The sequence below is a fragment of the Pterocles gutturalis genome, unplaced genomic scaffold, assembly GCF_000699245.1.
Source record: "Pterocles gutturalis isolate BGI_N339 unplaced genomic scaffold, ASM69924v1 scaffold48063, whole genome shotgun sequence".
Classification (NCBI taxonomy): domain Eukaryota; kingdom Metazoa; phylum Chordata; class Aves; order Pterocliformes; family Pteroclidae; genus Pterocles; species Pterocles gutturalis.
Window position 1 is genome coordinate 5286 of NW_010127437.1, and position 23495 is coordinate 28780.

A 23495-nucleotide genomic window follows, 5' to 3' on the forward strand; every position below is an offset into this window, starting at 1 on the left:
TGTAATTAGCAAAAATTATTATTATAGTTACAGAAATAATAGTCTCAGTTCAGGTTGGGAGTCTCAGTTTATTATTTCACTTTGTATATGCTTCATTATTTTATTTTGGTTTTCACAGTGGAAGCCCAAAAATACAGCAATTAAAGGAATCTACCCTACCCATTCACCGTGAATTTTCTCTGCTGCCATGGTACTTAATTATACCAGTTACCCTTTTTTACAGTGGTGTTAGAATATACCAGCTTCTCTTGCATTGCTTCTACAGAGGTCAGCTCCCACAAATGTAAGGAAGCTTGGAAAAAGCTCCACAACTTGTACAAGAAAAGATCTGAAGGGTGAGAGTAGCTGTTTTATGGAAAAGATGGCACTTTCATGTTAGCACTAGACTGGTGTGTTGAAATCTTGCCAGGGTAGTTGTTAACAGGTATGCAGTAAAATCCCTATGACTTGTATTCCATTTCAGTTTTGCAATTAATTCAAGGCCCAGCAGTGTCTGGTGATGTTTGCTAGACAAGAAGGTTCAAATGAAAACATGACCACATGAGTGGTGAAGTAGAGAGAAACACTGATGCAAGCTTGCAAGCTTAACGCACATGCACTCAACTAGTAAGTAAAGTCAATTATACCAGTCTTACCTGACCTCATAAACTGATGCTGAGATTTTACATCAGCTCTGAATGAAAAATACTTTAATTGTGTATGGACACAACTTCAATATGACTTTTTTTGTCATTTGCCAGAGTTAGCTTCACTCCTCTGTTTCTTAATACTCACAGCTGTAGTTAATTTCACTTCCTGATTGTAACAGGAGTGATTTAAGAGTGTATTGGAAACTATTTTATTTTGCTTGTCTCCAGCTGTAGGTTAATGCTGGAGGATAATAAATGCTAGCATTCACAAGTCATTTTGATTGTTGCATACGTGAAATGAATATAAAACAAACAAGTCTAACTAGGGAAGCCTGATAATACTCTTTTTCTTTCAAGTTTTTCCCATGTTTCCAGCTGAAGGATGGTAATGCATAGAAAGACAGATAAAATATAAAGTGCATCAAGTGGTTCCTATGTATCCAAATGGGCATTTAACACTCTAAAACGACCTAAACCCCAAATGTTTTTTGTTTCTTTCTTCTCGGAAGTGCCAAAAATTAGGTTTCTAGAAATTATGTTGTCTCAGCCTAGCAGCAGTGATGTGTTATGTAATCTCTAAAATTCTTGATAATGCACAGTCATTATACTTTTTATAGACTAACTGTCCTTAGAATATGTCTAATTGAGCAATGACCTGTTCCTAGGCAAGTTATCTGGTAAAGATTCCCAGGTAAAGTATCTGACTGATGTTTTTTTTTAAAAAAAATCTTTAGATCACAACATAGTCATTTAAGACTTGTTTGCTACTGCGCAAGACAAATGTTTTGCAGTCCTCTGCAGCAAGCTCAGTATTTGGTAAAAATTAATCTCTTCCTTCTTCTTTTACCATTTTTTCCCCCGGCAATGACTAATCTGTTCCTTCAGGAATTTATTGTGTGTATGAATTGATGTGTATATATATTATTACTAACTATGTTTAAAATGTTATATGTGCATGTGTATATTTTAATATCTATGTATGTATTGGTATATTTCTTTTTTATTTTAGAGCTGTGATGGCCAGTCACCAAGCAGAAGTTCAGAGTTTGAAGCTAGATAATGATTCAGTTATAGAAGGAGTAAGTGACCAGGTACTGGTGGCAGTTGTGCTCAGTTTCACTTTCATTGCTGCTCTGGTATATACGCTTTTAAGGTGAGAATATGTTGACAGGAATTAATCTATATACCTGCATTTGTAAAATTTTAACTTTCTCAACAAATTTTTGCATTGGTATACAAAACAACTTTGATTTTGTGACATTAAGGAGATGGTTGCTCACTTACTCTGTTTATCTAATTGCTTGTCAGAATTTCATAATTTAATTCACAGAATGAAATGACGCGTTTCTCAAAAGTCAAGTTTGACTCTTCTTTATCTTCAAATGATCAAACTAAATAATGTTCATCATTCCTTAAGACTTAAAATGGCTAAATTTACAATCTATATGGCTGGTGTGTCATACTTGGTTACAAAGTAAAGATCTATCAATAATGATTCCACAATTAAGATTGGATATAATCCTCCAATGTATGTTCTAATCGCACTCTCCTTCCAAACCCATCCCCACCCCAAACCCAAAACCTGAATAAATTGACTGTATAAATAAATATGCTGAAAAACAATTGACTTTAATATGCTTTCTATAAAGCAAAATGTTCACAATTCAATAACTTTAATGGTCGAGTAATCATAGCTTGTTTTTCATTTCAGAGTTTTTACTTGCAGCCTAACATCTTAGCCTGTGTGTTTTGGGAGAATAAGTCTGATCTTCATATTGGCTTTTTTTCCCCCCCCACACACACGGATGTCTGTAGATTTCTGAACATAAATTAGTTTTAACAGCTAAGAGTACTCTATTTTAATGATGCATTGGCATTATTATGGAATTTACTGAGGAGGATCTGTCCATATGAGAAGTTTTAGTGGGGTAGGAGGTATTTGAGAGCAAGCTACAAGAGAATCTAGGAGTGGGAAAGCTTGGTTGGACTGCAAGGCAGTGCTGCTGTTCAGGAGCAGGAGATAGTGAAGGAGTCTAAGAGAAATGTATGTACTTCACCCTTGCTTTTCTTTCCAAGGCTGTTTTGGTTATTCAGGTGGCTTCAAGAACTGCTTCTTTTCCCTCTGCTCTCTTACACTTTCTCTATCCCTTGTATTGACATTTTTAGCATTTGTGACTTGAATTTTAAGTGTTTAATTTAAAAGTAAACAATTTATTTTTGAACTTTATAAAGGAAAGTAAGTTAGGAACATGAAAGAAAGTGAATGGAACAGGGGTCAGGAGACGGCAAGAATAGCAGCAGCTCACTCAGGATTGGAGTTCAGGGAGATAATACATCAATGATGAAGGTTTACTTGGGGAGGGAGAAAATGGCTAGTTACTAACTGCCTCTGCAGTGTAATAAGCAAAGTGAAGTCTTTGCCTATGGATCCCGTTACATGCCCTGATGGTTTATTTTCTGGAGGGGCAAACAAACTTGACACAGAGCTTCTGTACTTTGGCAGTCTTGAAGCTTGTACACTTCTGCATTGTATGACTGACTACTGAAAATCCTATCAACATCCTCTTAGCTCTCTGCTGTGCCTTCTGGTACCTTCTGTGTATTGAGCAGCATTCTTCCTGTACCTCCTTTGTATTGTCTCCATCAAAATCTGCATGGTACAGTAGAAAATCTGCAGAGTACAAAAAGTATATTAATTCTTTTTTATTTAGCACTGAAAGGGAGGCGGGGGAAAAAAGGAGTATTTTCTTTTTCTTCTCTAGTTATCTTAGGCAGTGGTCTATGTATACTGTGTCCATTACCCCAGTTTCTTTGCCACCCATATTTCCGTATGCAACATCTAAAACATTTCAGTTGGGTAGGAACAGGTCCTGGGTAAGAACACATGAAAGAAAGCTTAGGACAATGAATAAGGTTCCAGGAACTGAATAAAATGGGAAAGTAGGCAGCAAGGAGTGTATGTTGCAGTAGATTTTAGGGGCGGGTCTCTGTGCTTTTGGTGGATAAACTTATTAGTGGTAATTAACATCTATACTGAGTTGCAGATGTTTAGTTCAGTCACTTTTGCAAAACCTGTATGTCTTGGGGTTACCAGTTTTGATAAAATGCAGCCAGACTTTTTCCATCATCTTTTAAACTTGTGAGTAGGTTGTCACATTACAATGAGACTGTGAAAATTTATTTTATTCAACTAATCAAAGGGAACCTCACCCTCCAGTGGTTTGTATCAGTGATTCCCTACTTGTCCCACCTGACTTCCCTAGCCCATGTTTATGAATCTGCAAGTCTAGATATTCTTCTCTCCTTTTTCTATCCTATCATATGGTTTGATTATAAGATTTTCAGTATTTTCATCAGAAGTGAGATCTTAATCTTTGGAAATTAACAATGGCAATCATTTGAGCAGTGATAAACCAGTCCCCATAAGTACTTTCCCTGTGTGAGACTGCACACCAAATGAGTAGGCAGCCTTCCTCCTTCTGGTAATGATAGTTTGGTGAGGCCTTTTGTGATAACGCAGTACAATCTTCCCATGTCATGGGACTTTTTTGGTCAAGTTAAGGGAGTGCTAACACTCAGAAATGGGGAAATTAAAAGACTCTACATCCGACTTTCTTTCTTTCTGACTTGTGTTTGATGATGCCTCTAATTACATAGTGCCGTACTCTTTTTTTTTTATTTCATTTGTTTTCTCACACTAATTGCATGAAAGAAGTCATCAATTGGATATGTCTTGAGCTCTGCCTGTCCCCTGCTGGACATTGTGCAGTGTTCTGCTACCTCAGCATCCTATGCATGTGACAGATGTTGTACACACCGTATCTCTACAGGTCTACAAATACTCTCATGTATTCAGTGTAGTATGTGATACCACAGTAAAGTCATATAAATGAAGTATTTGTACAAGGATGATATGTGAATATTGCCCAGGTAACTTTACCATGTCTACTTTTTAAACTTGAGCACTTCAGGTTTTCCTTTGCTTAGTATAGCTTTTCACTGATTAACACTTTAGCAGTAAACTTGTCATTAGTTGTTCATGAAGAAATCAGAATAAACTGGCTTAAAATTCACACCTTCTACTTGTCTGTGATTGAAACTGAATTTCGATATATATCAAAGTTCTGGCAAACTAGAGGTGCAAAATATGTTCATTTGTAGCATCTAAACAGGAAAATACTTTTATTCTTATAACATGTATGACAGACAACATCCACAAAATCTCACTCATGGAGACACAGGGTGGGCAAGAAGGGTTTTTATGTATGTTTCCCGTCATATAACTTTCATATATGTCACCCACATTAGTGTTAAAAAAATCTACTTTTTACAGATAAGCATGTTACTATTAGTATGAAGAATACAGGGCTTGTTCCTCTTTGAAGCAAGAATGAAGGAGGCAAAATGTTAAAGATAGCAGTAATGCAGTATTGTGACTTCCCACATCAGATGAAGGAAAGTAGTGCAGAAGCTCCTAGAGCCGTTGAGGAAATTATGTAACTAGAACTGCAACCAGAAAATGTCCTAAAAAATCAGCCACTCCAGCCCTTGGCTCTGACAGAGGATCAGCTTGCCTAGGTCATCCCTGGAAGCAGTGCAAGCTGGTTTTTGTTTAACTTTTAGTCAAAGATACATCATAATACCCTGAGGTAACCTTTTCTGATCTAGTGGTTAAAAATGTTTTCCACCAGCCTTAGATAACTGTGGGAAATAATTACTTGTATTTATAGAATGAAAGCCTTATCATGTCCCCTTTTCTCTCCATGAGCAGTCTTCTATATGAACTGTCATTTCTTCACTCTTTGTCCCATGTTTAAAAAAATGTGGGCAGTAATTCTTATTCTCTTCTGAACTTCTTCCAACTTCTCTACATGGTTTTATGCATTTAGCCCAAAATAGAAAACAGAATCCAGCTGAGATCTCAGAATGTATCACCAGTGAATTCCATATGAATAAATAAAGCATAAAAATCCACGGTTTTGAATATGATGGTGTTGACTCATATTTACTGTAACTCACCACCTCTTAATGTTGTCAGCATCATTTTTAATTCCAATTCTGTTCCCATTGTGCTTTTGAATTTAAAATTTTTAAAATACCCAGCCTCCTTTCTCCAGTGAAACCCTTCCCTCTGATTCCCATAGGCATCTCTAACCTGTAGTTGTCTTGACCGTAGAATCTTTTTTTTAAAGAGTGACTTTAAAAGAGTGATTTATTTTTATATCCAGTCTGATGTTAGTTACATAAATTCAACATTCTAAATCTCAGAGTTTGCCTACCCCTTCTTATGTCAGTGTTATATCTTAATCTTTCAGGTAGCAGATAAAATTGAAATAATTAGGATTTTTCAACTCTATAACTTAGGTAGTGAGTGAAGAAAGTAAGGAATTTACAAGTAGACCGACAATACAAAACTAGCAGTGGAGGCAAAGCTTTCAGGCAACTTGATTTTTTGTAAGTTAATGGCTTCATTTTGTTTCAGTTTTAACATGATTTAATGATTTTCTCTCTGGAAAATCTTGCAGCTCTACAGCTTTAAATGTCCAGAGTGACTTTATGATCTAGAATAAATGTCTTGTTTCCTTAATTATTTGTGTACTTCCTTTAAAATTATTTATAGCAGGAAATAATGATTTTTTTGCCCTTTGTTCAGGTTTCTGGTTTTTTTCAATCAGTTATTTTTCAGTGTTGGGTCACAGCATTCATTTTTTCTTATTGCTTTTATTTTCTTTCACAGAAATGAACATCAGAACATACACCCAGAAAATCAAGAGCTAGTACGAGCTCTTCGTCAGCAGCTTCAAACTGAGCAGGTGCTGTGCTATGGGTTGGCATCATTCAGCTGTCTGGTCTGGGGTAGTGTAGACTTCTGTGAGGTTCTGGAAGAGCTGGTATTGAAAGTTATGGAAGCTTACTTACTGTACAGAGGCATCCTTGAAATTTATCAAGTAATGAGATAATGTAGGAGGTTTTTAATGGATAAGTTAAGTAATTAAAATTAAATCTTTGCCTGGTTCTTTTTTCACCATTTTTTTGCCACAAGGTGGAGTATGTTAGATTATGTTGTGTGCTTCCTACAATGTCCCTGGGAACTTAGTGGTAAAGGAAAGGAAAGGAAATCTGGAGTACATCTTGCTGCCACAGGACATGGGTTAGATGTTTAGACTGATAAACTGTGTGTAGCAGAACAATGGCACAGTGACAAGAGCTAGGCAACAAAGACTGACAGAGAGAAACTTTTTACCAGAGCCTTTAGTGACATGATAAGGGCAATGGTTTTAAACTGAAAGAGTTAAAGTTTAGATAGGACATAAGGAAGACATTTTTTACCATGAGGGTGGTGAGACACTGGCCCAGGTTGCCCAAAGAAGTTGTGGATGCCCCATCCCTGGAACCATTCAAGGTCACATTGAACAGGGTTTTGAACAAACAGATCTAGTGACAGATGTCCCAGCCTATGTCAGGGGAATTAGACTACATGAACTTTAAAGATCCTTCCAAACCAAACTATTCTATGTTTCCCTGACTGCATCCAGGCCTGACATGTAGAGGAGAGGATGTCTGATTCTAGGCCAGGTTACTGGAAATTGCTGAGTGAAAAGCCATACTTTCAGGGAGGGTATTGAGGAGAGTCATTCATCATAGTAATTCTTGAAATAGTGACAGATTTTTAACTCAGTGCATATTTATGTGGAAGACATGGCAAAATGGGGAGAAAAAAACACTTCATGGCAGTGACATATACAAGCTGATGTCTGTGCTTGGGCTTGGGAACACTAAATACTGCAACTGGTAAGCAGTGGAGTTATCTGGCTCTAGACAGAACTACTGAAGATAATGAAGTTAACAGTCTAGATCCGAGTTATTCATGCTTCAGCATGTGTGACCTAACTTAGTGAAGGACCAAAGACATTCTTTTTGTGGTCTTTAACTGGATTGAAGCCATGCTTATATGACAGATAAAGGGAAAATAATGGGCTTGTCACAAGAACAACTTGCTTAGTGAATCAGTTTTTGCATTTAAGTATGTTTGACTTTTGAATTTAAGTATATTTCTCTTTCATTTCACATAGTTTTGCATTTGACTGTTTGACTGGATTTATTTGATTTGTGAACACTGGATTTTTTTTTTTTTTTAAACTCAGCAGACTTATATAAAGATAGTATCCTTAACACTTTACATTTCTCTTCTCTTCCAGCAGGATGCTTCTGCTGGTGATAGACATCACTTCTATACAGATATGTCCTGTCCAGTCTGTTTGCAACAAGCTACGTTTCCTATAGAAACAAATTGTGGTCATCTCTTCTGTGGTAAGCAGGAAAAACCCCAAGCCACAAAGATAAAACCAGAACAGAAATGCAAACTTTTGACCCTAGTACAGTCACCGTAATGCAAAGCTTTTTTTTATTTTAACTGCTTAACTTCTAGTCTGTATTAGAAATAATTTTTATATAAATTGTTGAGAAAATACTTTTGTGCTTAAACAGCACTTTGAGAGTGTGCTGCTTTTTTTTCTATGCTATCAGGATTGAAACTGCAGTTAATTTAAAAATGTCAGGGTCAGAGAGTATAATGTATTTCCAGTTAGTAAAAAACTGAAGAGGCTGAAAAACACTTGAAATATACCATTTTAAAAACTGGTTTAGAAAGAGTAAAACATTCTGCTTGGTATTATCTTTATCTCAGAGTGGTTTGTTTTTTTTTTTCTTGGAAGTCAAGTTAAGACTAAGTTCACAAGGCTTAAGGTGTTTGCCTTTTTTTTTTTTGAGGCACAGCTATTCAAATTTATATGTAAACACCTTATGTAGCATTTTGCTTCCTGTCCTTCAGGTTCCCAGTAGGATTCTTTCACTGCATTCATCTAGTTTTATGGCATATATAGTGTATATGATGCCTAGTTGTTTAAACAAAAACATTTACAAATTTGGAAAAGAGTTAAAGTAGTCAGATTTTTGTATCTCCCTTCATCTGTTGAAACTCTGATAATAAAGCCAGGTTTTTAGGATCAATTCTACATCTCTTGATATTTTTATGACATCTAAATTTTAAACTGGTAACATTTTTTAAATATTTGCTTCTTCAGTGAATGAGTAAGAAATTTTCTGTCTTTTCAGAAAATTAATGATGCAGTTGAATCTATTCAGGATTTTTCTCATTAGTAGCATTGAATTTTAACACATTGGTTCTTGGTATCTTCAGTGAATGCTGTATATAAAATTACACCAAAAAGAATAGATTTAACCTAACTGCTTGTACACCTTTGTTGCTTTCCCTTCATGTGTAACATATTATTTTGTGCAATGGTTGTTTCAACTCAGAAGTTTAAATGTCTGTAACTTACCTTCATCAGGTTCCTGCATTATTGCCTACTGGAGGTATGGCTCATGGCTTGGTGCCATCCGTTGTCCAATCTGCAGACAAACGGTAATATTTTAAGTAAGCATGAACCTGATAGTTTGGCTATGTAATATATCTTACCAAAAAAGCACTTAGATGCGAACTGCAATAATGAGACTAGCAGAAGAAGTAGTTTGAGTAGCTGAAAGAATATGTGAGACTTGGATGGTGGACGTGAAGTTTTTGTGAATTTTTTGCTTCGCCAAATGCCTCAAAAAATACAGATTGTTCCTGCAACTCAAATTTGAGTGAACAGTACTGATAACTCAGCCATTTTTCTGTAAAGAAGTATATGAAAACAGAAAATTGTAAGATCTTAACTATGATTCTTCCATGCTTTCTGTTCGGGATGTTATATAACTTCTTTACCAGAGCTTGCATCTGCAAGACCGGGTTGTTGTGGAAGACTGCCAGTAGCTGTATACTACTGGTTTCTAAGAAGTACCCTCTCCCTTCCTTCTCTCCCTGCCAAAAAAACCTATCCATGTCAATTTCTTATTTTGTCCCTATTTTTAGTTTGAGCTTTGTAGAGCAAGCATTATCTTACTTCCTACACAACTTACTTACATTGTCAGTCTGAAATATGTCCTTGCAACTCATTAACACTTAGGATCTCTGACTCTTCTAGTGTATGTTTTAACAAAAGTACATCTGTATTTTAACAGTGCACAAGCTACAGAGCTGGTAACTTCTAATGAATTATGTAACATGCTTTACGCCCTTGCCCATACATTATATCCTGCTTTGATTGTGTGTATCAGCAGGACAAATGACTGTAAGAAGACAGAGGAAGGAGTGAAAAACATGTATGACTAGCAGAACAATGTGTAGGTTTACAGTGTAGCCAGTGAGGAGAGAGAGACAAAAAATAAAGGTGAAGAAGATGGAAAAGAGGAAAATAAGTTATTTTCCGAGTGTCTCTCCTTCCATAGATATTCTTCTACCTTCCTCTGAGTAACAGTTAAATAAATAAGTTATTTTCTGAGTGTCTCTCCTTACACAGATATTCTTCTACCTTCCTCTGAGTAACAGTTAAATTGGATGATACTACTTGCATGCTACTACATGGTGGTGCTACATTCCTTCTCACCATGTGAAGTAAGAAAAGTGAGGTCTGATTTATAAATAGGGATGGGAAGTATGTACGCATGAACAACATGAGTCATATAGAAGATTTGTGGCAGGGCTAGGTGTTGAATGTAGAACTGCTCGTGCTGTCATTTGGTAAATGTGACTGCTGCAGATATGAGATATATATTTAGTGTCCAGGTACAGAGGGAGCTTTTGAAGACTGTAATAATTTAAAATGCTATGCATTTTCTGTTTCCTATGATATTCTGCATTTCATACCTGAAGATCACTTTCAAATACAAGTCTTAAGTTTTCAGAAACTCCTATACAGAAAGATATGTGTAATATGACTTTACATATTTTTCTATGTTTTCATGAAAGTTAACCCAGGAACATAGCAGAATTCTCTGTGCTTACAGAAGAGCTGAAGGTTAATATATTTTTCTGTTAACTTCTATTATTCTTCTTGGTCTTGTCATGAATGTCCATATGGAAAAGTATGAGTTTTGCTGCTTGTTTGATGAGATGCAAGGCCATTCTAAAGATGTGAATGAATGGAAGAATGGTCTCATGAGTTGCTTTGTTTGATTTTCTGTTTAAGAAACAAAACTAGATTAATTTAGTAAATTAACTTTATTCTCCAAATCATCTGTCCCACTTCTTAAACATAATCATTTGGGTGTTTAGAAAAATTTCCTGTAAGGCTCTCTTAGAAGGAGGGTTCTTATGCTTGTTTTTAACAATCTTTTAAAAAATTAATATTTGCTAAAGAGTTGTAAGCAAGGAATTTGTTAAAACTTAGTAACAGTATCAATGTTAGTAGTTTTTGTTTTACGAAACATTCAACTACAACAAAGTTGGATCTATGTAGTTAACTGAAGATTACTGTTTTCATTTATAGTTCACAATACCTGCATTTGAAAGACAGTTGCACATGTAACAAAATCTCCCTGCTGTGCCTAGGTAACATTATTCTTACCACTCTTTGGTGAAGATCAGCAGGATGCAACCCAAGTATTTCAAGATGTTAATGATTACAATAGGAGGTTCTCAGGACAGCCCAGATCTGTAAGTTTTGGGTAAATTTGTGTGGAAGTCAGTGATTTTAGGGGAGATTAACAGCATTTTTTTGTGATTTTTTTTCCTTCTTTTTTTTTTTTTCGCTGGGATGTGAATTTTCCCTTTATGATGCTTAGGGACTATGCAAGTTTTCCTTAGGAAACTGATGTTTGTATAGTTAGGGCAAACCTAAAAAAAAACCCTAAAACTTGAAAATGTCTATTTGTAATTTGTGGAAGTGTATGGAAACTTGCGTTTTTGTTGTGAGTGAGAACTGCTAATAAGCCTTCAGTTCCACATTCATGTGTTAAGCTGTTTTTTTAATAATGACTTGTTAATTTGAAAGGATTAGTAATTAGTAAAAATACTTAATGAAATATATGATCTGCAAGCCAGAATATTCACTTGATTGATCTCTTTACATTGATTAGAAGAATCTGAGGTTCTACTCTGTGCTTTTCTTCATCAGACTTCAAGCTATATGCTGTCTTGAGTTTTTTATTTTCCTCCTAGATTATATTACAGTCTTTATTCTGCTCTCTGAGTGAACAGGATTTTTTTTCGTAAATAGCTAAGAGAGATGGTTGAAGTTCTAAGAACTTTAGAATGTCAGCCTCCTGTGTCTTCTATGTGCATGTTTTGATTTGCAAGGTGAAATGCACACAGATGCATACTCGTAACTTCCTTGCTTGTCTTCATCTGTTCATCGAATTTAGATATAGTAATAAAACATTGTCAAGAAAAATTTACAGTCCAAAGAGACAAAAGAGGAGTGAGATAGGTTTGGTTTTTTTTAGGTCCTAAACCACAAAACAGTTACGCTTTTGATCCAGAATAGATTGCAACTGCCTTCCAGGCTCCAGCAGACCTCTCTGTGGGTTCTGCATCAAGTCCCCAATAACCTGTCTGAGGTCCTGCCAGAAATCTGCATTAAAGCCCTAAACTGGACTAGATAAATTGTCTTTGATTTACACACGGTGTAAAACCCACATACAAAATTATTTTCTAGAGAGCTTTTTCAGCCTTGCCATGGCTCTTTGTGGAAACTGTGTACAGTAGGAAAGGAATCAGTATCAAAAAAAATATCAAAGTTCACCCTCCCTATGCCTCACAATAAAAACCTGAATATTTTCTACTGAGCAGCCCCTCAATAAGATGATAGAATCATAGCAGAATCATAGTCAAAAAACGGAAAGGAGCTCCAGATGGATTAATTTAAAGGTTCTTTAGTTTACTTTGAAGCTTTGTAAACTTAAATGAATCACTGTTTATATGCAAGAGAATAGATGGTTGTGTTTCTGAAGAACTGAAACCTATTTTTTAGGTTTACCTGCAATCCCTAGTTGTCTTCCATTCTGATCAATATTTCACTCCAGTTAACTTGTTTGCTGTTTCTCCCTTTCTCAGTCGTTTGTTTTACTGCAGTAGTCACTGTTTTTCCTTCCTAATAGATGTCAGTGTATTTTGTAGTGAGTTAAATGTATGCTTTACAGTATAGAATAACACAGTTTGTCTATTTCTTGAAAACATATATATACTAAATCTGATTTTAGCCAGCAAAACTAAATCCATAAAGTCTTGTCTTACTGGTTTTTGTTTTAATTCTTATAAACTAACGGATTTCAAAGCTGTAATGTAGTAATAGAAACTTCAGACTGAAAAAAAAAAAGACCCATTTAGCATGGGCCAGTTGCTAAAGCAAAATATTAACTTCTGGTTTCCTTCTTCGTAGATTATGGAAAGAATTATGGATCTTCCCACTTTATTGCGGCATGCTTTCAGGGAGATGTTTTCTGTTGGGGGCCTCTTCTGGATGTTTCGCATCAGAATATTCCTCTGTTTGCTTGGAGCCTTGCTCTACCTGGCTTCACCTCTGGATTTTCTTCCTGAAGCCCTCTTTGGAATTCTGGGCTTCTTGGATGATTTCTTTGTCATTTTTCTTCTGCTGATATATATCTCTATCATGTACCGAGAAGTGGTAACAGAGCGGCTGAATAGATGAAATGGATGAAAATGACCCAATGCAGAGGCAGTTGTGGAATGTTTTAGAAAGAGAACCATAACATAAGTATGATATAGCAAGGTGCCTACGTACCATTTCAGTAGTTACAATCTCATAGCTGGTCATCTTATAAAAATATGAAGGGTTAGTATGTGGTGATGCTTAACTGGAATCTTTAATTTGTTTATTACATATGCTTCAAAAGGATGAGGTTAGTTTTATAATGTAATAAACTACCTCATCTACTTCCACTTGACGAACAGCTGTATGTAATTAAAGCAGAAAACACATTTCTTGGTGTGTGGTTTGTGAAAAAAGGACTTCTAGTAAAGGACTTCCAGCTAAAAATCCTTTTGGGTAATAGAGACATGTATAAGGAAGTTCAGAAATTCTTCACAGTACAGTTTTCACAGCTAAATTGTTTAATATCTCCCTGTTGTGGGCTAGAGTTTTTTAAAATAAAAGTAACTTTGTGTATATCTATGGAAGAAGAAATCCAAGGACTGCATTACAATTATCACCCTGTAGTTTGCTGTTGTCCACATGCTTCACAAAAACAAGGATAACACCTCAATATTGCTTGAACTGCACCATGTACGGTTGCATGCAATTCATACAATTTTATATTTGGGAATATACACACAGTGTCTGTCTGATCTAGAAAGAGAAACCAATATTATGCACATCAGACTGGTCAGTGCTCTATTTTTATGTGGGAGCATGGTTTTTCTCTTTAGGCTTGTTTATTTGGTAGGTGTGTATCTTGGAAGAGGGGGTTTTATGCTGCTTTGGGTCAATGCAATGTATCTGAAGTGAGAGCTTGCATTCCTTTATTTTGCATTAAAGCATTTTGCCAGTGGAGAGAACCTGCAAATTTTAGATAGTGGTTGAAGAAGTCAAAACTGGATGTTTACATTACAGAACTTTACCTGAACGTACATTCTGCAATACAAGTATTAAACAACTTAGATATTGAGGTGTTTGATTTTCAGTTGGGGTTTTCTTGTTTGGTTGGTTAGTTGATTTGGATGTGGGTACAGGGGGTTCTGAATTACCTTGAAAAAGATCTGTGAAAAGGGACCACAAAAAAATCCTGGAAATGTTTTCAAAAATACCAGGGTATTAATTATCCTTAAAGTTGATTTTCTTCTTTATGTTGAATTGGAATATAGGCTATCATAGCTACAGAAGTAACTTGGAAATATTTTCATTTTAAGAAATGAATGCCACTAGAAAAGTCAAGGATACGATAGATCTATGTACTATTTAGCTAGAAGAATGATAATTGCCGTTGTATTTTAGCTTCCTGAGAACTTGAAAGACAGTGATTAGGGAGGTGGTTCTTTACATGTATACATATATGGGATGACAGTTACAATGAAAGGGACCTTTTCACAACTTCTGTGTTTTGCCCATGCAGGCGTCTTTCCACAACTTCTAGCACCTAGGTGTGTGTAGGAAGATGATAGAACTGGCACCTGATGTGTCAGTGGTTGGTGTTGGAGATTGTCCTTCAGTGTCAGTTTAAATTACATTAATTTAAAAATAAATTCACTGATTATCCATTTGAAGATTTGCTTTTGAAAATCCAAAGACATGCTACAAATGGAAAGCTAAATTTTTCCTTGTTGCTGTTTGTTAGAAATGGGCAAGAGGAGAAACAGGAAGTGAAACAATGGCAGGAGGAGAAGGAGGACAGCAAGACAGAAAATTACATTTTTGGAAGCAAGTGCTATTGATTTTGACAAACTAGCTGTACTTGAGCATTTTAGTTGAGCTTTTCCCTTTGTTTTGACATTGATAATATATGGTGATGGTTTAGTGGCTACCTCATTTAAAACTCATTAAGGTATTATTAAGTGGGGGATATTCATAAAATTTTAGGTACCTTTACAAAGTAAGGTATTAGTTTGGGACGTTAGGTAAGACGGGATTTTGAAGTTTTGCTGTGTAGGCATTGTTTTGGTTTTGTTTTTCTTTTTTTTTTTTTTCCTAAGATCTAGCTGAGAGCAAACTCAAAAGAAGTATTTTTAATCAAGTAAATTTAACACCCCCTTTTCTCCTGGAGTTTAACTTGTGGGTCTGCTTAGAGAAGAGTGTGAACTGCTGTTGTAGAACAACTGGAGTCTGTTCATAGAATCTGTTGATCTAGTACCTTGTCCAGATGTTTATCCTGTGATTGTCTTTATACTTCTTCCCATGACTCTCTAAATCCAGAGTGGATGTAAATGTACATGAAGCTGCTTGCTGATTTGTTTTAATTGAGCTCCCCAATTCCACATGATACTGTGAAGTTCATGCAGAAATATCCTTCTAAGGGGTCTGTTCCTGAAGAACAGACTGTCTTGTTTACCTGAAATTATATACAAGCCACATCTGAGTAGCTATATGAAGTTTGACTGTGTTCTGATTCTTCCTTCACTGCAAAGCTGCTAGCCAGAAAGGTTTCACTCAGAGGCTTCTACTTACTTTTGAATATTGAGTAACACTGTAAGCTTAAATTGAACACATTAAATGCTTGACAGAATTAGGACCATCCTTCCTTTTCAACTATATGCATGCTCACTTGTGGAGACTTCTTTTTGGTCCTGTAAGCCACTAGTGAACAGTATTATGACTTGCTCAGGCCTTTTTGTGAACAGCTGTAATGTGAAGATGCATCTGTCCTGCAGCGTTTGGCTGCTGCTCCTTTACACAAATCTGAACTAGCTGTAAATTAGCTATCTTGGGTACTTAGCTTGAGCTTAATTTAAGCTCTAGAACTCCCAAGAAGCTGGAGATTATACATGATACATGAACTTTCAGTATTCCTGAACTGCATGCTGCCAAGTTGTTCTGGCATCAATGTTAAGTGCTAGAGCTGAGCACTGGCTTCAGAATGTGAAGGAAATACATGATGCTGTGTGGAGGGTGACTGCAATCATCACTGCAGTTTTGTCTCCTGGAATGGGGCGGCTGTGTCACTAAGGGGGGGAAAAAGAAAAAGAAAAAAAAAAAAAGGAAAACTTTAGCAGCAAAGAAGAGATACAGGGAAAAAATATAGTTCTTAAAAGATTCTTACAGCTTCACCAAAACTGTGTGAAATATTTGATTGTTCCAGCAATATGAAAAAGGGGGAAATTAATGTTATACTTAATAGCTCTTGCAGAATAACTTGTAGATCTTGAGGCCTAATGATCATGCTTATGACAAGTGCTGTATAGAGCGATGTGCTTCTGTGTTGTTTCCCACGCCATTGACGTCTCTGAGGATGAGGCAGAATGGTGTGATTTGGGGATACAGTTTTGCCATAGGTTTCATAGAACTATAGCAGTGACCTGTGTGTTACACTAGATTTTTAAGACAAAAGGATTTAAACCTACTTGTTGTTACTTTTAATGATAATAAATTGCTATTAAAGAGTCTCTTGATTTATTTTATTGGCCTTGCGGGTGGGAAACGGTTTTATTCCTGCTTTTCCCCCTTCCCTGGGCTAAAGTTTTCAGTAGCTCTTCTGCAGTCTTGATTGATTCTTATCCTCATGTCTGTGGACAGGATGTTGAGAGATAACTCAGTGGTTTTTATCTTTATTTTTGCCATTGTAAGGATTACAACATTTCTAAGATCCTAGTCCCAAAAGTATATTTTACATTAGATGCCTTTTCCCTGAGCAGTCCGAGCAGTGCCTTCAGATCCATGGCACTAAGCTTTCAGGATGATAAACCAGTACAGCTGATTGATTAGCACATAGCAATCCTTCAAGCAAATAAAAGCATAAAGCAGGTGAGTGAGAATCCAGTTAGTGAAGTAAATTGAAGGAAACAGCAAATAGTCTCTGTATGTTTACAGAAAGGATGAAAGTTGGCATGGGGCAGAGAAGAGCTGTGTTTGACTGGCCTGTGCTGCAATCCTGTGCTCTTACTGATTCATGCCATGAAAGGCCTCTGGGCATCAGGAAGACATGATCCATTCTGCTATGAAATGTCCAACAAGTCTTAGCTGGGGCATTCAGGGCCAAGTTGGGCCATGTCTCCTGGACTTGGAGGTGGATTTTGTAGTCTGCTTTGGTACACAGTTCCAGTGTTTATGGAAAAACATGTAATTATGTATTTGGTAAGAAGCTATTAAATCAGGTTGAAAGTTTGATGGATATACACTTGTCCTTCCATCTGATCCCTCTTACTTTCTGTGGGAAGCTCAGCTAAACACTCGAGAGTTCTTCCACCACAGCTGCGAGTGTAGATAGCTGTTTTAGAAGGTCTATTGTACAGTTGCAGTTTTAGGTAGGTTTTCTGCTTCCAACTTCCAACCAAACAGGCAACTGCCCATTAAGTCACCAATACTGGAAGCCACATGGGCATTTGTTCCAAGGAAACAGAGCAGTAAGTCTCATTATCCCTGAGACTTTGGATGTAGCATCCCAGTGGGTTGCCTTCTTCCCTGTTTTGGGCACTGGAGTTTTGACCTGGGGAAGAAGCTGCTAGATGTCATTCCCTCTATGACTCCCTCTGCTCAGAGGATGTTCAGGGCAGAGATAGGGCTGCAGCTGCTGTTCCCACGTGCACAGCACATAACATCACTAGACACTGTGGTAAGCAGAGGTGCTTTCTGTAAAGCAGGATTCTGTTCACCCAGGGAGTGAGAAAGCAATCCAAGTAATAAACTAAATAATTAGTACTACAAACTGAGGCAAGCACAAGGTTAGAGTTGAGTTCCCTATACTATGACTTGGATTCAGTCTTGTATGCCTCCGCTCTGTAACATGTTGCCTTATGTCAGATGTTTGTCACTTCAGGATCCACATAACAATCTGTCATAATACATCTAATTCACAGAATCACAGAATGGCCTGGGTTGAAAAGGACCTTAAAGATCATCTAGTTTTAACTCCCCTGCTGTGGGCAGGGTTGCCAGTCACCAGAGCAGGCTGCCCAGGGCCCCATCCAGCTTGGCCTTGAATGCCTTCAGGGAGGGGGCATCCACAACTTCTCTGGGCAACCTGTTCCAGTGCCTCACCACCCTCAGTGTGCAAAGTTTCTGCATAATATGGAACCTAAATCTCCCCTCTCTTAGTTTAAAACCATTCCCCGTCATCCTGTCCCTATCAACCCCTGTAAATAATCGCTCCCCCTCCTGTTTATAAGCTCCCTTCACGTACTAGAAGGTCTCCCCAGAGCCTTCTCTTCTCCAAGCTGAACAAGCCCAGTTCCCTTAACCTTTCTTCATAGGAGAGGTGCTCCAGCCCCCTGATCATCTTTGTGGCCCTCCTCTGGACCCGCTCCAAAAGCTCCAGGTCTTTCTTGTGCTGGTAATTTGTGCCTAGGTAATCTCAGATCTTGCCACGGGTACTTCAATTGCAACTTTCATGGCAAGTGCTAGGGCTGCTCTGTTGAGTGGATTAAATCAAAGGGTGTGGCAGAACAAAAAGGGTGCTCTTAAAGAAAATTCCTAATTGTGTGATATACTCTTATTGGTACTGTATGGCCATGTACGAGGACATCTAAATATCTTATCTTGCTTCTTTTGTGCTAATAATAGGTAAAAGGCACAAGAATGATGAAAACTCTAGAAAAAACATCCAAGAGGAAAGATTGGAGAGACTGATATTTTGCCTATAGGGTAGGCTGAGGAAGACATGAGTCTAAATACATTAAAAGGGGATGCTATTCTCTGCGTCAGGTATGACTGGAGGAAGTAGCAGTGAGCTTGAATTGCAGCAAATGAGACTTAGATTAAAAGAAGCTTGCTGAAGTGAATCAGGAGAGGATATTGTCTTGGGAATTGGTGGAACCTCTGCTGGGAGGCTTTTGAAGGCAGGCACATCTGTGGGGACTGGCTTCTGCACAGCTAGTCCTGCCTGGGGAAGGGACAGGTGAATGAAAGGTCTTGGCTTTCAAGACTGCGGTTCTGGGCCTGAACACACATGGGACCAGAGAAGTCCTTATCTACCAAGTCTGTCTTGCTGCTGGTGCTTCTGATACAGAGCAGACCTGATCAGCTTACCTTTCCCCAGGAGTTTTGCTAAATAGTAGTGCTTAAAATCCCTGGGGTAACGATATGGCTCCACCTTATTTCAGGACACCTTAATGATTATTTACAATAACATTCCATTTTATTACAAAAACTCATTTTTTGTCCCATATTTTCCAAGAAGAGAATTATTTCTCATGATTAACAGATGCTTAATTAGTGGGAGGGAAGGAGAGGGGAAAGGAACATAATTGATAATATTAAGTCAATTGCTCATTGCTGGCAGGTAACTGATGGGGAACCATGGGTGTATCAGGTGTTACTAATAGCTTGGCTAGAATTTGTTGTGGAAAAGCTGTTCAGCTTCATGCTAGCATATGTTGTGCTTCAGAGTCAGTAATTGTTTTCTTCCCCCTCCCCCTTTCTGCCTTAATTCTAGAAACTTATTTCTTCTTTTACCAAGATGGGGACGCAGCAGTACCTGAAAATAACCCATGCCACACTTTACAGAGGGCAGTGCAAGCACTCCTGAGTAAATCACCTTTTTCAGGGAGAGGCCTCCCATCATCCCATGGGATGTGTCTGCTGCTCTCCAAAGCAGAAGGTCACACTTTTGTCTTTCTTGCCTTCTTTGCCATATGGGTGTCAGGGGTTGGTGTTAGCTGATGCTGTTGCCTTTGTGCCTAGGCTCTAAGGAGGATCACGGTATTCAATTAAATGCAGGTTGACTCAAAATAACTCTTATAATATGCCTCATTAGTGAGCTGGTTTATGACAGTTCATGGTTTATATTTTCATCCCATCTAAGCTCTTCAGCACCCAACCAATTATCCTGAAGCTGCACTAGTCTCATTTCTCTTTTCCTTGCAGGTTTTTGTAGTTTTGTTCATTTCCCTCACACTTTATTATTGCGGTACATAAGGACCACAGTAAAGAACACAAAGCAAATTTTGATGAAGCACTTGCTCACAGAATCATAGAATCACAGAATGGCCTGGGTTGAAAAGGACTTTAAAGATCATCTAGTTTCAACCCCCCTGCTGTGGGCAGGGTTGCCAACCAATAGAGCAGGCTGCCCAGGGCCCCATCCAGCCTGGCCTTGAATGCCTCCAGGGATGGGGCATCCACAGCTTCTCTGGGCAACCTGGGCCACTGCCTCACCACCCTCTGAGTGAAAAATTTCCTCCTAGTATCTAACCTAAATCTCCCCTCTCATAGTTTAAAAGCATTCCCACTCATCCTGGCACTACCAACCCCTGTAAACAGTTGCTCCCCCTCCTGTTTATACGCTCCCTTCAAGTACTGGAAGGCTGCAATGAGGTCTCCCCGGAGCCTTCTCTTCTCCAAGCTGAACAAGCCCAGTTCCCTCAACCTTTCCTCATAGAAGAGGTGCTCCAGCCCTCTGGTCATATACCACAGCAGTTTATATCTTACCCCTGAATATCCCTTCCAGCCAACCACTCAGCTCTCTTGCACGGTTACATTCCTCACGTAGCAACCTGAAGAAGACAGTTCAGTACAGCCCCATGGTTCTGCCTCCTCCTCACTCAAGGAGATGGGTGCTCTGGGTCTGCTGCCTTTGCCCAAGAAGGATGAAGGACCTCAAGTCCAGTGACCTTTTGGCTTATGCCTGTAACATCCCTCAGCCACACCTCCTGGTTTGATAACTGCAAGTGGAGAACAAAGACCAGAGGAAGCACAGCATCAAAGCAAACCTCCAGTTAGGCAGGGCTGTATTTGCACCCAGGAGACTGGAGAAGAGCCGATGTACAAAGGAGCTATTGCGTACAGTTTCAGTCACGTCTGGAGAGACTGGTTTTCTCTGTCACTGAGGTTGTCCGGTGCAAGTCTTTTCTTGATGAAAAACAAGGCATTGCTCTGAAAATAATCTCTGTGGTGCTACCCTTTATTTACATACAGTTATTCTGAGCCCCTGAGGCTTTTGTTCTCATAGTTTTGTTCACAGCTTGCACGAGCAAGGATTGTCTCAGTATGAAGAGAAGAAGAAAGAACTCAGTAATCATAGTGCAACTGCAAAAGACCTAGAAAAAAACATACAAGACACATGATGAAGACCACAAAGACTGACGACATGGTGTCAGCAAAGCTACTTCTCTGGAAACCCCATAAGCCTCCTGTTCTGGGCTGCTAGGCAAACCCTTACCTTGATTCAGAGCTTTACTGTTGATTCATTTCACCTTGCTCAGAAAAATTTGTGATTGATAGCAGTAATTTTAGATGTTAGATCAGCAGCAGAAGTAGCCATGCTAGCCCAGCCCAAGCAGACCTTTCCTGCCATACCTCCTGCTCTGTGGTGGGCTGCTGTGCGGTGGGCTGCTGCCCCCACTGAGTGCCTCACTGACCTGCAGGGTCACTGTGGACACCACATGAGATCTGGGGCAGAGAGTTGTAGGGAATAGCTGAAACACCTCCTCATAAGCCAGGAGATAATTGTTGATGTTTCATTGCCAGGAACGGGAGAAGGATGTAAGCAGATCTTTACCCTTTGGAGGACAGAGAGCAACAGAGAGAGCCAGGGAACCACCTGCCTGCTGAGAAATGCCTAAAAGAACCGCCCCCAGTAAGGAATGCTGCCTTGCAAAGGGCAGTGAGATCAGATCCTACCACAGGCCCATGTTGATCCTATGAGGAGTGTGAGAGAGCCAAAAAATAAGGCCAGAGTGCAGCTGCAGCCTAGGCAGTGGGTCCCAGCATGGGCAAGCTGATGGAAAGGAGCCGCAGCAAGGCAAAACCTGCCTTGCTGCACCCTCAGTGCTGCCGAGCAGCTTCACTGCAAGCCAGAGAGGCAAGCTGATCCCTAGGGCCAGGGCTGACCTGGAGGTGGCAGCTGGCCCAGCACCCCTGCAAGTCACTGGGGTTGCTAGGCGGGTGAGTCTTCTCATGCTGGGCTCCTTGGCATGGCTGCAGGGCTCTCCAGCTTTTTTGAGAGCCACCTGGCTTCTCAGGGTGTCCGCTGCTGCCTTTCTTTAAGCTGCTGCAGACAGAGTGACCTGAGCCTAGTGGGAATTAATTAGTTGTATAACCCTTCACAAAGAAGCATAGCATCAGCTTGCTTGTGTTCTCCTTGCTTTGGACAAGGGAGTCACTCCTGGGTACTGTTGTTCCTGGCAAAGATGATGGCAGCTAAGCAGAGGCTGCATGGCCCAAGCTATCCCTGCCACTATGGGAAGTTTCACAAATAGACCCAGCATGGGTGGGTTCCTCAGGGTTGTGCACCTGGTCTTGGTGTTCCACCTGGCTCCTTGTAGGCATTTTCCATAGTTTCTTTTGCAATCTGCTCTTTCTGTGTATTTTTCTTAACTATTTATGCTTTCCTGGAGGGGCTGCGTCCTATAATCCTCACTGCCTTTGCTTTTACCATAAACTTGTGATTTGCTCCTACATATAAGCAGTATTGGGGCACTGCCTTAGAGTCAGCCACTTTTCCTTATAGCATGTGAAAAATCACAACAGGTAGACCCTAAATGGTTAAACTTTATTAAGTACCAAAATCTAGTGAAAATAAAATAATCCGAATGGGAAAGGGGAATCAACTTGAGGATTAGTCATTACTGAGTAGGATTTACAGAGGAGTAAAACTAGCGTAAAAATGTAAACTAGCTTTGCATCCACCCACCATACCATGTTTGCTTGCTAAGAAACACCAAGCAAGAACCAGCAGGCACATCATCTGATTTACTGCAGCAAAAGTCCATGGGTCAAAATAATCTAGCAAAAGAATGACATCTTAGACAGCAGCTGTACATGCTTGAGCTGGGAAAGACCTACTTACAAGCACAGCGCCCACTGGTCCATTGGTCACTGAGGAGTCCTGCAGCCTTTGCCCAGAGCTCTGCCTGCAGATTTTGGTATTGCCTGTGTGCAAAGTCTCCAAGAGGTGTTTCACAGGGACTGCTGCAATCAAAAATATTTTCCACCCAAAGCTGTCCTTCCTGTTGGAACAAGGCAGATCAGACACTTGCCTACAGACAGCACTGCAGCATCGATGAGGTTGTGGGCTGATGCACTGTCCCATGGAGGGCTCCTTTCCCTCCAATATGGCCCTTTGCCCTAAGGATGCAGATTAAACCCCCTGTGTCCCAACAGCCTTCTTGTGTCCTCCTCTGACAGACATCTTCCATCAAGCCCTAGCCACCTCCCAACAGATGGCAGTAGCCTTGCACATTGCCAGTGTGCAAGGCATGACGCTGTGCACAAGGATGATGCTTGCATCTGGCAATTTCGGAGATGTTTTCCATCCCCAGACATTCAAAGATTTATTTTTTTTTACAGGCAAATGTAGTCTGATAAAGAGATTTCAGTACCTTGGCTGGTCTTGGTCTATCCTGTATCTCTTCCCATGGCCTTAATGAGCACCTCTTCTATT

General features: G+C 39.1%; 1 protein-coding gene across 3 annotated transcripts; it reads left to right on the top strand.

Moving 5' to 3' along the window:
- The first annotated feature begins 1638 nt into the window (after window positions 1-1638).
- Window positions 1639-13604, top strand: RNF170 (ring finger protein 170). Of its 3 annotated transcripts, none has more exons than XM_010079274.1 (6): window positions 1639-1720; window positions 6367-6442; window positions 7832-7940; window positions 8981-9054; window positions 11062-11166; window positions 12890-13597. In XM_010079274.1, the coding sequence occupies exons 3-6, from the start codon at window positions 7871-7873 to the stop codon at window positions 13157-13159; spliced, it is 519 nt and encodes a 172-aa protein (XP_010077576.1). In that variant the 5' UTR covers window positions 1639-1720; window positions 6367-6442; window positions 7832-7870; the 3' UTR covers window positions 13160-13597. The 3 variants fall into 3 exon arrangements, with proteins under 3 accessions (XP_010077576.1, XP_010077575.1, XP_010077574.1); XM_010079273.1 differs by having other exon boundaries at window positions 1641-1782; window positions 12890-13604; XM_010079272.1 differs by having other exon boundaries at window positions 1646-1782; window positions 7829-7940.
- Window positions 13605-23495: the final 9891 nt, after the last annotated feature.